The sequence below is a fragment of the Cygnus olor genome, chromosome 2 (genome assembly GCF_009769625.2).
Source record: "Cygnus olor isolate bCygOlo1 chromosome 2, bCygOlo1.pri.v2, whole genome shotgun sequence".
NCBI classification, from domain to species: Eukaryota; Metazoa; Chordata; class Aves; order Anseriformes; family Anatidae; genus Cygnus; species Cygnus olor.
The window spans coordinates 85298631-85312821 of NC_049170.1; the positions used below are offsets into that span (position 1 = coordinate 85298631).

The 14191-nt window shown below is 35.1% G+C and overlaps 1 protein-coding gene across 6 annotated transcripts in view; it reads left to right on the forward strand.

Moving 5' to 3' along the window:
• The window catches only part of SEMA5A (semaphorin 5A), a 332344-nt gene that overhangs the window by 127930 nt on the left and 190223 nt on the right, over positions 1-14191 (forward strand). For all 6 annotated transcript variants that reach the window (XM_040548220.1, XM_040548219.1, XM_040548221.1 and 3 more), the window contains exon 5: positions 11091-11136. In XM_040548220.1, coding sequence (XP_040404154.1) covers positions 11091-11136 — 46 coding nt within the window. The remainder of the gene's footprint in view (positions 1-11090; positions 11137-14191) is intronic.

Sequence of the window (14191 nt, forward strand, 5' to 3'; positions counted from 1 at the left end):
TTTCTCTATCTCAGAAGCCAAATGAATGTGTTGTGAAAATTCAATACTATTGCAAATTCCTAAATTCCATTTCTGTCACTGATACTGACAGTGAGTGATGTTCTTCTGGCTTCAAAAGTCTACAACCTCTGAAGAGGTTCATGACTTTTTTATCTTAATGAGCAAGGTGGAGAGGATCCTATCTGGGATCCACACTGGATTCCCGCAGGGGGCTGCCAATGTCATGCAGCTATATAAAAACTCAAATCAGATCTCATAATTCATTGAAAACTATCTCCAGCAGTGACATAGGAGAATTGACACCATTGCACAAGATACCTGGGAGACCTAAACTGTAGCAGGAAAAAAAAAAAAAAAAGATTAACTGAAATTGGAAAAAGGTATAAAGAAGGCCTGCTAAAAGAAGTGGGTTGGAGTTAGTGTAGGGAAAAAAGGCTGAGCCTGTGCACAGCAACTGCCCATGAATCTATCAGTGAGTACATCTAGGGAAGGAAATAGCTGCATAAACTATACAGTAGCATTGGCAGAAAACCAAATAATTTTAAGTTGGACATGGGTAATTTAGTCAAGAAACAATGAGTTTTGTCACATTTTACCAGTGTGAACAAAACAAGAAAACAACTATTTTTTGAGATAGAGAACTCTAAATATACGAAAGGGACGCTATATTATAACATTTGCCATCCAAGGCAATTACCAGAAAGGTCATATCCAGTCCTGTATTGCTAAAATTAATCTTGCTTACCTATTTTGGGAAATAAAGTTGGTCCTCTGGATGTCTGTGGACATTCCGTAGTTGCTGTTCAAAAACACTTTTTTTTTTTTCTTTTTTCCACCTGAGCACAGGTTGTCCTCCAGTCCTCATGAGAAATCTCCAGTTGATATTTTGTTTTGCAAAATGTCCAGCTCTCTTGCAGGTTTTAGGTTGATTAATTTGAAGTATCCTTGTCTTATTTCAGTTTTGTTACACCATTCACAGAGATCTGTGAGTGTTATCTTAAGTTGTCCAATACTTGCTCACACTTTCACGCTTTCAGTTTAATCATCCCATCTGCCCTGGCACTAGTATTTTCCTTGTGATGAGGAGTTGCCTAAGTTTTGGAACAACTGTGCTATTACCTCATTTCACCACCCCCATTCAGGAGAGAGATTGGCAGTCTGAGTAAAGTTTGGGTTTTGCTCAGTCTGGCTTATTTTTAGTGTGCACACTTACGTTTCTCTGAATTCAGTTGAAAGAAGTAACTATAGTCAATTTTTGTTGTTCACCTCTCAAATTTCTCACATATCTTGCACCTCAACTGTGGCAGATGTTTCTCTCTTTGGTCGCAATCATATGTTTTTTCCTGTCATGAAGTGCAATGCCTTTTATTTGTGACTGCTGTAGTTTCTGCACATTGCTATACAATACAGGATCAATTATACCTTCAAGTTTAATGTTAAAAGGAAAGCTAGCAGTGCTGTTGAGTGCTTGACACAGGTTTTGTGTCAAGTAACATTGTCAATCTTTAACCTCTTCCAATGTAACAGGTCTGCTTAATAACGTATTTCGAATCTGAAGCATAAGAGTTGTAATACTTTTGTTTTAAACCATATCATTTTGTCTTATGTCAGCCTGCTGTGCAAATTGAGATATATGTGTACTATTGGTGAGGGCTTCAGAAGGAGAGGAATATCTTCTAAAATGATGGATGAGTTAGCCTGGACCTCAGTAACAACTTATAGTTGCCCTGCTTGCCTGGTACCCTTTACTACAAGTTGCTTGAGTAGAAAAATTCATTTAGTTAGCTTCAAGAAATAGGGGGAATGGGGTAGAAGAGGTGGGTCCAGGGATATGAAAAGGTAGAGGGAGAAATTGTATTGCCCAACATTGATGTAACCGTCCAAAGTGCATAGTGAAGAAAAGCAAAGATTAAAGTTCAATTTCTGAAGTTAAATTAGGGGAAGAAGAATTACTTGTATTATAATTATGTATTATGTGTTTTAAAATTAGCATGTGAAGAATATGACAGATTTTTCAATGTTATGTCAGTTGGGTCTAGATTTAATGTAAGAGGAACTGTTTCTCTCAATAGGTATGTGTTAAATTGGAAGAGATTATACATGTAAGTAAAATGAAATTAAAGAAAAGAAAATAATTTAATGGGGGACTCTATACAGAAAGAATTCAAGAATGTAGAACAGCTGTTAGTACATTACAGGAATGCTATTGGCTTTTGACACAGAGTTTCAATGGGAATATAGCTACATTGCCCTATCTTTACAGCTTGCCGCAGGCATTGTTCTTGGCATCACGTATGACCTGGCAGACAAAATAAATGAGCTCTTTTGCAAACTGAAATCTTCAAGGGATCTCATTTGTTTTCTTCAAAAAAGAGAAGAAAAAAAAAAAAGGCACCATACAGCAAGACAATTTACTTTTATAATTAAGTGGCATCAGCAAAGGATTACTCTTAGGGCATTAGCTCCTCACTGAGCTCAGGGAAATGAGAGGCTCTTTGTTTATCTTATTCTGATAAATTGTGACAAAATATTCAGTTGAACATTTCTCTGTATGCTATTTAGTGGACTGACTTAGCACCTAATCAAATATGATAATGAATACTATGTTTCGAAATGCCAGTAAGCATGGAGATTCATGGATTTCCCCAAGAACAACTTTGCCTTCTTTTCCTATGTGAAAGTGCTTTGTCATATCTCCTGTGGCATTTTTTTTTTTTTTTTAGTCTCCTGGAAAGGTCAATTGAGTAGGAAAAAGACCTGCTCAGGGGCAGGATACAGCAGTGTCTGAATTGTCCTGGCAAATTGTGCATTGCCTTCTTTCTCCTCGTTCCCAGACAACACAGTAAACTCTTATTGACTCTAGTTTTTATAAATCAAAAAGTGTTATAAGTGTACCAGACATTTTAGTAAACCAAGAGCCAACTTAGAATCCTGTCTCAAACCCAGTAGATCAGGGCAGAAATCCTGAGGTTTGAAATAATGGGTTACGTTTTCCTTTTAATCCATTCTTTTTCTTTTATTTTTTTATTTGTATTTTTTGTGACTTTTTCATTATTTCTTTTTCCTTAACGGTTTTATTCAGACCATACCAGAATATATAGCAGAATAAGATTATTTAAAGTAAAAGTAAAATAACCCTGTTCTCTCCAAGCTTCTTCTGATTGAAACAGTGAACTGACAGGAGGCTCACTGGAGGTCATTCTTGAGATGTGGTAGTTTAGTTTTTATAATTCAAGTTTGGCTTGTTCAACTGTGCTCTAAAATTTGATAGTTGCTTATCAGAAATTGATTTCAAAGCTATTTGATTTTTTTTTAATTAGATAATATATCTTTAGACATCTTATATTGTTTGTGGATTTTTTTTGTTTGTCTCTAACACAGAGCATCTTAACAACAGTGGCTTTCTCCTGTATATTCTTCTGCAAGTTAATTAAATTTGCTTTGAGGTTTAAAACTTGCTTGGAGGTGGCTTATTGCCTCAATCACTCCTTATCTTGTTGATGAAGGACTGTAACAGTATGCCTTTTCACTTAATTAGATATGTGTTTGGGAACATTAATTTGAACCATTACTACTACTTCCCACAATAACAGAAAGGCAAATTAAAGGATTCATTAACTAGCGGTTTAAGGATCGCTAATAAAAGAAAAAATAACTGTACAGGTTTGCTTCTTGCTGTTGTCTGCTCCCAGCAGGAGAATCTGAGAGCTTCATGTTAATGAGATGTTCTGAGTATACTGGGAGAAAACACAGGCACCAGGAATTAGCTGCTGTATTCTCTGAACATCAATCTGGGTTTTATTGCTCATTTAACACATTGTTGGGAGTAATCGATGTCTGTCCTTCTACTGATTGATTTGATCTCATTTCAGGTATGGTTTAATGCTAAATCTAAGAGAAATTATCATCCTACTGCTGCTGAAAAAGAAGAAAAAAAAAAAGGGGTCTTTCTCCCCCTACTTGTTTCCCTTTCCTACTTTGCTACTGGGTTCTTAAATGTTTTTAAAAGCTTGTCCTTCTCCTGCCCATGTCTTCCTCCACTATGCAATTTTCCCCTCCTCTGCACCAGCTCTAGCAATAATCTGATTGCTAAGTAAGACTAGTCAATTCTCTAACCCCACAAAAATTATTACTTTTCTTGTGCTGGCTTAACGTCTTGCTATTCTTTAGTGGAGCTAAAATGATGCATCATCAGATGAGATCTGGACTTGGCCCAGGGTAAGATGAAAAGAGATGAGGTAAGGGTAAATGAAGCTTTTATAGCAGAGAATGCTGTTATTTCATTGTAAACCGTCTTTAGAAATGATATCAAAGGAGAGGTATTCTGAAGATAAGTGTCTTTAATTGAAGTCATTAATGTGTATACACTTGATCTGTGCTAGTTGTAGGTCCTGCTGCAGAATATGGCAACTTCTGCCTTCCTTTGCTTCCCTGTTAGAAAGTGTTCTCATGCCATTTACCTTCTTTCTTCTGCAATGGATGTCAGTCCTAACATACTGTTTCAGTCCTACACTACCAACAGATTGATTGTGTCTGCTGAACTTCTGTGTGCCTTTACAGCACTGGAATCTAGGGCAGCGTGTTGCTGGCTAAGAGGCTGATACCATGATATAGAAGAAGTCCTAGAGAGCAGCAGTTGGGTCTACGAAGGACTCTCTCCCACCTCTGAAATGCTGGTGCCTTGCGTGAGTCAATGCAGCTCCCTTGTGGAGTGGCTGCTCCAGTGCCAGGTGTGCATGTGGGCGTCAGTACTCACACCACGAGTGCAGTCAGAAAATGTAACAGTGCAACCTTGCATGCTGTGTATGAGACCTTCACCTCAGTAGATTTGATGGGAGCGAGATTGCATTTCATATAGAGAAACGTTGGCATCATGTGGTTACCTTAGTATGCATCCTCCTTCTGAATTTCCCATGTACAGCAAACTTCCATTGAAAGGAGGGGCTGTGTTGGAAACAAACTGCTCTACAGAAGGACTGCAGCATGACCACAGAAGGGAAACTGAAGATTTGAAAATGTGGACCATTATGTTTAATGTCTCCCTCCATAAGCACTTTAGTATTAACATGATTAAGTATCTTTTTTTTTTTTGGACCGTGTTGCTCTAGCAGTATCTTTTCTTAATAAAATAAATAATAATAAAAAAGACCAGTCTTTGCTTTCTTAGACTTTTCACCTTCTCCCCTACAAAACCAGCTTAAACAAATTGCACTTGCCAAAGTTGATTACTATGGGAAAGGAGGCTGCAAAAGGCGTGAACTGTCTAAAATGTCTATCTAAGCCCATTCCCATTACTTTTTTTTTGGAGGAGATAAAACAGCAAAATTAAATTTAACTTTAAATTAATTAAGATCTTAAACATTGAAATAGTAACAAGACAACAGAGAACTTGCCTGGCTAATTATATGGTAAGGCACTCCATAATATATGTCATATCTGCCAAAACATAAAATTTGGGGGCATATACTTTGAGATATGTGTTGCAACATAAAAGAGTATTAAAAATGTTGTCAGCCACAGTTATGTAATACAGGGTTAATATTTTGTCTGAGGTAATATTTCAGGATAAAACTGAACCTGACAACAGCTTACTGAATGAATAGCTGAGTAAGCTCACAAACTTGTGTGTATTTAAAGCATAATAATCAGAAAAACCTTGATCTGAAGGCATTGGAGGAGCACAGGTAACAAGTACTCTATGATCCATTCGGGAACCCAAGTGCTGTCTGAAAGATGCATGGGCTGACAGGAGAAGACAGTAATCTGTGTTTGAGATGGCATGAGGGGATTTCAGAAGTGAGCTCCAGGGCTGCAGAGACAGGCCACTGGTACCCCTCTGCTTTTTCTGGAGAAGTACTTGGCAAGAAATATCTAGAAGCAATGCCTTACTGTTGGTCCTCTGTACAGGACTTCTATGACTTAGGATCTTGAGTCACTGCTAAGGCTGCATGTGGAGCCACATGCTATAAAAATTGTTCATCCTGACAAGTAACTATCAGAGAACTATCAGTTTTCTATTTGCAAAGCTCAGTGCCCACTGATCAGCCTGTGATAACCTGAGTCTTCCTCTTTGTCCTTATGAACGTTGATAAAACTTGAGTAGTCTTTCATTCCTGTAGCCTTTGTTTCTTTCATTCCTATCACCTTCCATTCATGTTCTCCTGTAATTTTAGAAATTATTAAAGCAGGACAAAAAGACCAAAGATCACCATAATTTTTAAGTCAAACAAGCATTACCTGCTAGCCTGAAAGTATTTATCTGTGTATATGCAATTTTCACATCTTTGTCATTTATCAACAAGCTTGTTACTTTATTATTCTCATGTGATATAAGACTTCTATTTCCTGCAAAATCCAGACAAAAATTACTTACTGACCATTTTGCTTTTTTTTATTGTAACTTGACCTTTTTCATATAATAATTCAACTAAGCCACCCGGATTAGGTTTCTTTTATTTCTGACATGTTATCCTTAGCGCTCTCTCATATTTTTTCTATAATATCTTAATAAACCAAATCAATTTTCTACATCATAAATTTCAATTTATCTAATTTTCTCCTGTTGTTTTATTTCCAATTGCTGCTTTTATTACATTGCAGAACTAGAATTGCCTTTTACCAAAATCTTTCCTTTCTTGATCATGGAATTATGACTTTTTGTTAATAACTGATTCCTTAAGAGCTTATACTTTTCTTTTTTGTTCTTAATATTTTTTTCCTTCCAGTAAATTATGCTAAATTTTATTCCTTCATGTGAAATAATTTATTCAAAGATGTGCACAGGAGGAGGAATCTTCTACGGTTTTATTTCCAGGAGATTTGTCAATATCTGTATGGTCACGCCTTGAGTTTCTGATTTGGGCTGTCAGTTGTAGAGGAAATGGGAGCATGCTTTTTTGTTTGTTTGCTATCCTACTTTTTTTTTTTTTTTTTTTTTTTTTTCCTAAAACTGAGCCTATAGTGCATTCTCTGAAGTGGTATGTGCCACCTTAATGTTCCTTTAATTCACATCTGTGTTCAATGCAACAGTATTTATTGTTATGTTTGAATTTTATGCCCTTCTGTTCCACTAAGAAAAGAGTAAAGTGCTAGATTTAACACCCAGTACTAACACTACGTGCTTTCAATTCTGTATGGGTTTTTAATTTTAAGAAGTCCATGTCAAAATGAATTGATCTGCTGTATGTTTCTATGCTTTTATCTGTAGTCGTGCTGAATGTATTCACTGCAGTAGACTGGAATACACTGTTTTAAAGGAGGGCACTAATGATTACTTTTTGTGGTGCTTCATTCAATTTCCACTGATACAAGGGGAATTCTTTGCTATTGAGTTTAAGCAGGCTATTGGTTAACCAGTTTTACTTACAGATCAGCTAGGAAAGTTGTTCAGTACCATAATATAAAACAATGCTTATTAACTGCTGAAGGAACGCAAAATTCTGCTTTGTCTTGCACTTTTGTTTTCTTCTCGTTACGGTGTCTTTCTGCTTGGATTTGCTTTCCTCATTCATTAAGTACAAAATCGAAACACATTTCCCAGTTACAGCCAGTGTCAAATCAGTTTAATTCCAGCATGTAATGTTGTATTTGTCTTGCTTTTATTACCACCATATTTGCAGAAGAGGCAGACCTACATGCTAAAAGGCCTAAAGCTATGCTTCCGAAATGTACTTGGTCGTTTTTTATTTCACATCCTTTGTTGCCTTTGAAGCATTCATGCAGTAGAATAAAGCTAAACGGAGGTTGAAAAATAGCAATCCACACCATGATCTCAACAACATAACTGAATAAGCATTGTGACCTCTCTCATGAGGGGTATAATTGACTCTGTATATATCATGAACTTTGGCATTGACTTTTCCTTTGGGCTGACGAATTTATTACTATCATAATAAATTTCCAATGTGTGTTTTACTGTCATTTACATTATTTTTATTTTTATAGATTTTTTTCAAATATCTCTTTTTAATGAGTTTTTGTATGTTAAACTATTGGATTTGTTAAGCTTAATGCAGTCTTGCTAGTTTTACTTAAGTGGAGATGTTCTTATAGGAACAGTTCTGATTGCTATCTAAGTAACTAATTTGCTAGTAGTCCTAGCTTTATTCTTGTAGTAACAGTCACTCTATGCTCTCTATTTGCCCAATTTGCCTTTATGTTGAAATGGTTTAATGCTTTTAAAATGTCTTGCACTTTGATTTTTTCTTCTTATATTTCTTTCTGCTGGCTCTACGAAACTGAAAAAAAAAATTGTAATTATTTGTTGGCAACAACAGGAAGTTGAAAGATGTCCAGTAGTTAGTTCTGGCTCTTGGCTTGTTCATATGAACATAGACATTTTAGTCTTCCTAACACTTTTGGGGGTCAATATTTCTAATTTCACTGGATATATTAATGTGGAAAAATGCTGTGCTCTACTGCATAGGATATAAATTTCATTTTCTCGGGAAAAATATAATAAAAAAAATAGCCTTTCTTTTTCTACAGGATAACATTTTATTTATTTACTTATTTAGAATTTGGGACAATAACTTTTTAATAGGTTGAAATAATATAATAATGAAATACCATAGAAAGGCATCATTAATCATATGCTATTCCTTAATCACAGTCTTAAGATGACACATCAGTAATAAATATTCAATAGATATGTCAAGATGAAGCACCCAAAATGTACATACGTGACACTATGTGAAGTACTGACCTGAAAACCAAAAGTATGAGATGAGACTGTGCTCATCTATCTTGGAACAGAGACTGCATTTATTTGTAGAGTGAGATGTGACTCTGATACCACCAAGTTAAGAAAACAGTTTATACCTGCTGGGGATACAGTTCAACTTCTCTGGAAGAAAAGAAGTTGTTCTGTTTCTGTAAATGAAAGAAAGATTTGCAATGGCAGTGAAGATGCAGTTCTCTTTAACTTTGATATCTGGAGAGAAAGAAGCACAGTCAATGATGGTTGATGGAAGGAGTTCATATACGCAGTGAGATAAGGAACCTTTTATAGTATATGTATGTTTCCTGTTGAAAATTCCTGAAGAAAACAAAAGCCATGAAGGTATTTTTTGTCCTTACAGAGACGGTATAGATAGGGTAGAAAGACAGCATGCATCATCTCCTGACTTCCAATGAATCTTTCAAGTTAATTTGCATTTAGTTTGTGGATGAAGCTTTGTGTAAACATTGCACCATTTTCACTGTTTGCCAATTTCAGTTCTCTTCATGACTCAAACACAAGTGGTTCAATTATTTTGTTTGTTTGTTGGGGGTGGTGGTGATTTCCTTGTTCTAATAACAAATGTTCCGCTTTCTCATATTTTTTTTTTTGCCCTTGCTAGTCTGCCTCTTTTATTTTGTAATTCCCTACAGCAATATCCCTAAGATAGACTGATTTGATTCCTATACATACACAATTTAAGATGGCCATATATGTACTAGAGCCAATAAATAAATGCACATACATGCACACCAGAGTCCATAAATAAAACTGTGATAGAGGTTGTGTTTCTGAGATGCATGATTTTTCAGATAATGTTTTTCATTTTTTAGACACAAGATGATTTTTCTAAGGCTCATTTAAAATGTTTATTAGAGACATAAAAAACAGGTCCTAACCATCTGTACCCATTAGAAATATCTCCCACCTGTTTGGAAAGAATTAGAATTATTATGATCAAAAATGTATCCACATTTTAACTTCTATTATACGTCTACCAATTGCATGGGTGCAATATTTCAGATAATTTGCAAATATTGCAAATATTCAAGTTTAAAATTTAAATTTAGTAATCTCTTTATTGCCTATTTTCAGTTACTTTGTTCAAATGAATTTGTTGGAATCTGTTAAAATTAATCTTACATGTTTTTTATGAATAGATTTAAATTACGTGTGGTTTTATTTTCATGTTTCAAAATTCCTTCCTTTTTATTTTTCTTTATAAAACAATCACTCTGTAGTGACCTTAGGTAAGGCAGAATGGCTTTAAATAAGATCAAAAATAAGGAAAAGAGAACTGAAGGAGATTATGCATTTTTTAAAGGCATAATAAAAAGAAGAAAAACGGATATGAGAAGAGAATAAGAAAGTGAAGAGGGAAAGGTGGGCAGGAGGAGTGTGGAAATGGAGGATGTAAGAAATTTTAGACCTACCACAAAAAGAGAATATTTGCTAGAGATAAGGACCTGCTGAAATCAGTTCAAAGTTGGTGTGCTATTCATACATTTGTATGTGTTCTGTGAACTGAAATCATGGGTGCTACCAACAGCACTGGTTTATCAGAAGAGGTGTAACAATACACGCTGAGGAAAGTGTTTGGTCAGAGGGACACAGTTACCTTTCTGAGTAACCTAACCCATCATTTCCACAGATTTCATGCAGTGCCTTTGTGATGCATCTTCCATCTTCTTCATGATTCAACTGAAATCGTCCTGTGTAGGTGTAGCAATACTGTAGTAGAGCAAAAGTGGAGTGAGAAATATTTTTGTAGTAAAAAGATGGATTTTTGTTAAATAGGTTTTGTACATGTGTAGCTCTGATGTAAACGGAAAACAATTTATTCAGATTTCAAAGAAGTTAAAACAGGTAATGACAAGACTTCAGTCAATTGTGGAAACTCTGTGGCTTCTACAAATGCTTCTTTGTAACGGGATCCTTAAATTCAAACTTTACATATCTGTGGCTGAGTTCGTTGTGCAAGCTTGCCATCGTTGTGGAGAGAGATAGACAGCTTTAATCTACGTGTCGTCTTATTCTTATATAGACATCTAACATTGATCATGTGAATCTGCTGAAACAGTATTTCTTGTTGACTCTAAGGGGAGACTGGAGCGTATGGTTCAGATGTATATATATGCAGTGTAAATACTTTATTTCATACACAGCCTTCAAACTGAAACTCTGTTTTGGAAATTGCCTTAGCCTTTAGCCCAAGGGAAATGTTCTGAAGACAGTCCCTGAAAGAAGTTAGTGTGACTGGGAGTCAGGACTCTCATTTTTTTCTCTCTCTTTTATATTCGTTAATTATACCTTTATTTAAATACTAGTAACAATTAACTTTTTTTTTTTACTTTTTTTTTTTTTTCCCCAGAAACTACCTCTTCAGGTTGCAGCTTGAGGATCTCTCTCTAATTCAGGTATGTTTAATATTTGTTTTCTTTGAACGATATAGGTTAGGCAGATGTTTTAAAGCAGATAATCAAGATATATTCATAAGCTTTATAACCACAGATAAGTATGCATCTGTTTTTGTCCTCTTTGCTGTATTATATAAATCATATTATCCATTTTAATTCCAGATTAGTGTTTGTCCCAGGCCATAGAGACCTGATATTATCTTACTCTCTGCTGTGATTTTTATTAGAGAGGATCTATACAAAATGAAGGCTGGCAAGTAGGATTATGTTCTAATAGAAAAATGTTCTAACTTATTATTGTGCATTTTGTTAAAGCTGCTGTCTTCAGAATATATTATTATAGAGAAGATAACTATTTTTTTTAAATAATGATAAATTAAGTGAATTCATACTTGCTAAAGAAAAATTAGACAAATCAAGCAGCAAACTTTCAATGAATAAATCTGCTGTGAACATAAGTGTCAGAACTGAAGTATTGTGTAAAAGGCAGCTATCTGTTGTTTAAAACTTGTTAGAGCTTGGAATTTGAAAATTAAAGGTTTATAGAAGTGGTTAGGTGTCATAGGTAAGTGTGAATCCCTGATCAGTTTATTGTACCCTGAACTTCATATGACTTCCACACTGAATTTATCATATACCAGCAGTCACATCTTTCCTCAAGTCTCCTGAACACTTCAGTGGTGTTCCTTGGTTAGGTTATGTTGGTTTTCTTTCATTATTTTTAACCTTGGCATCATCTCTAACCTTCATCATGCCTGTGTTCTTGGCTGTAAGAGTTATTTTAGTAAGTTTAATTAAGTTGGATAATTTATTGAGGTATGGTAATAGAAAAATCACAATGAAATTGAAATTCGTTTTTTCATAATCTTTTCATTTATGTAATTTAAAACTAGCTTTATATTCAGTACTGTAGCTATTACTTCACAAAGTGATACTAAATAGTTAAGCAATGAAAAGTAAAATGCACTGAGGTAAAACTATCTTTGTAATTTGTAGAACACCTTGTGTATGCCTTAATTAGGTTTGCAGTCTTCCTTTACCTTCCTTTACTAGAAACAAGATCTGAAGTTGGCTTATAATTAACCAAAATTGCAGTATTGATAAATAGTCTGTTTTGTTGCTAGTGCTTAAGGCTGCAATGCAACGTGCACTTTTAATATCCAGAATTCAGATTGTTTACTTTCACCTCGTGTGACATATTAGACATCTTGGCTGATAATTTGGGTTAAGTCATGAAGATTATTAACAGGATGCACTGAAATGTCTCTGATGGTGCTGTTGTAGTTTATTTTGCTAATTCATAGGTATATGTTCTCAGCTTTCCTCTGTTAGGAAAATATCAGTTGGCTGAGGTCACTAAAGCAGGAGAAATCCATAGATTACAGAAGTTTATAACTGTGCTGACACAAATTAACCAATACCCACGTGGGTCAGCAAAAAAATACAAAATTAGGAGAGAAATCTCAATGTTGATTTTATACGAGGTTACTGGATTTTGGTTTTATGAATATGCTTAAGCCTTTAAACAAACAGTCCTCTCAAGTTAACTTTTGGTAAAATTTCTTATTCAGTCTTCAATGATGTAACACCATTGGTTTACCTCTGTATCTTTAAACCTTCCCCTACCACCCTTTGATGAGATTGTATTTCTAAAAACCAAAGTATGTCATTATGTTCTCTTACTAGCATATCATTACTACTGCTACTCCGAGTTTCAAAATTTTCTTCCCGATTTTGTTCTCTACCATTATGAATCCTCCATATTTGTCCTTCACAGATCTTCTAATCCTTTTCTTCCCCTGTGCTTCCCTTTTGGTTTTGTTAGAGGGCTCCAGAGCTGCCCTTCTCAAACATATTTGCTTGGAGTCTTCCAGGCTGGTGAATGTGCCTGTTATGGCAGCTCTAAGTCAGCTGTGAGATATTTGAAGCCTTTGTTTTGATGCAAGTAATGTAAGGTGTATTCTTTAGGACTCCCAAACTCTCTGTGCAACAAATTCAGGTAATTTTGTAGTTCTGTATGGAAAGTATAAATGCAGTCACTGATATAGTCATAAAAGTAGGTTTAGGAGTGTTTTTGAGAGGTCATCTAGTCTCTACTGGTACCCCCAGACCAGTATCACGATCACCACTTCTGTCATCATTGGGGGTTACTTGTCTGAACTCTTCTTACAATTTCAGTAAAGATTCCATAACTTTTCTCAGCATTTGTTGGGAAATGTTAAGATGCAGAGGGAGTCTCTCAAAGTCTTACACTAGAAAGTGTGAAAGCTTTATTAATTTAAGCAACCATAATAATTCTCAAGGAAGCTTTGAATTCAAACTTAGCAGCTTTGAACCTGAAACCCACCTAAACACAAGATTGTATTTACTGTACTATATTTATTGTACTGGCAGAATTGTTCTTTTAGCATTTTTCTTCACGCAGTTGTCATAATATATAAAAACTGAGTTTAATTTTTCTGTTTATGTTGCTTTGATTACTTTGCATGAACCAGCCTTTGTAAAACATGCAGATGTTTCACAAGATAATAAGTTAATTTTCACATCTGGAAAGAAAGGTACATGGTGAAGTGCTAGCTGTAAGATGTTTTCAGTGTGGAAAAATAACAATATGAAAGGGCTGGAAACAATACAACCTATACACCTGTCGTTTAATTATTTTAGAAAATTACTCAAGCTCTATCCTTGTTATCGTGTGTGTGAAGAGGGAAGAAAATTGCTGACTCTTCTCATATAAAGCAGATGCTTCCCGCATGGAAGCAAGGATGTTAGAATTTGCATCTTTCTTTTCTACAGTTTTCAATTAGACTTTTATAACTGTTTATTTTGTTTACATTGCTGTTTTGCTTTTTTTTAACCTTGGTTCATCAGTTTAATCTTTCTTATAGTATGTTTCTATCAGAAAAGAAAGGGAATACCTAACTTTTAATCAACCAGTGATACGCTTCAGTTATTTCTGTAATAAATAAGTTTTCCCCATCTGCCATGTTTAAGTAGCTATTGGAATGTGTTATTTGGTTTGTCCACATACTGCTCTTGGGAAGATGTTAATGTT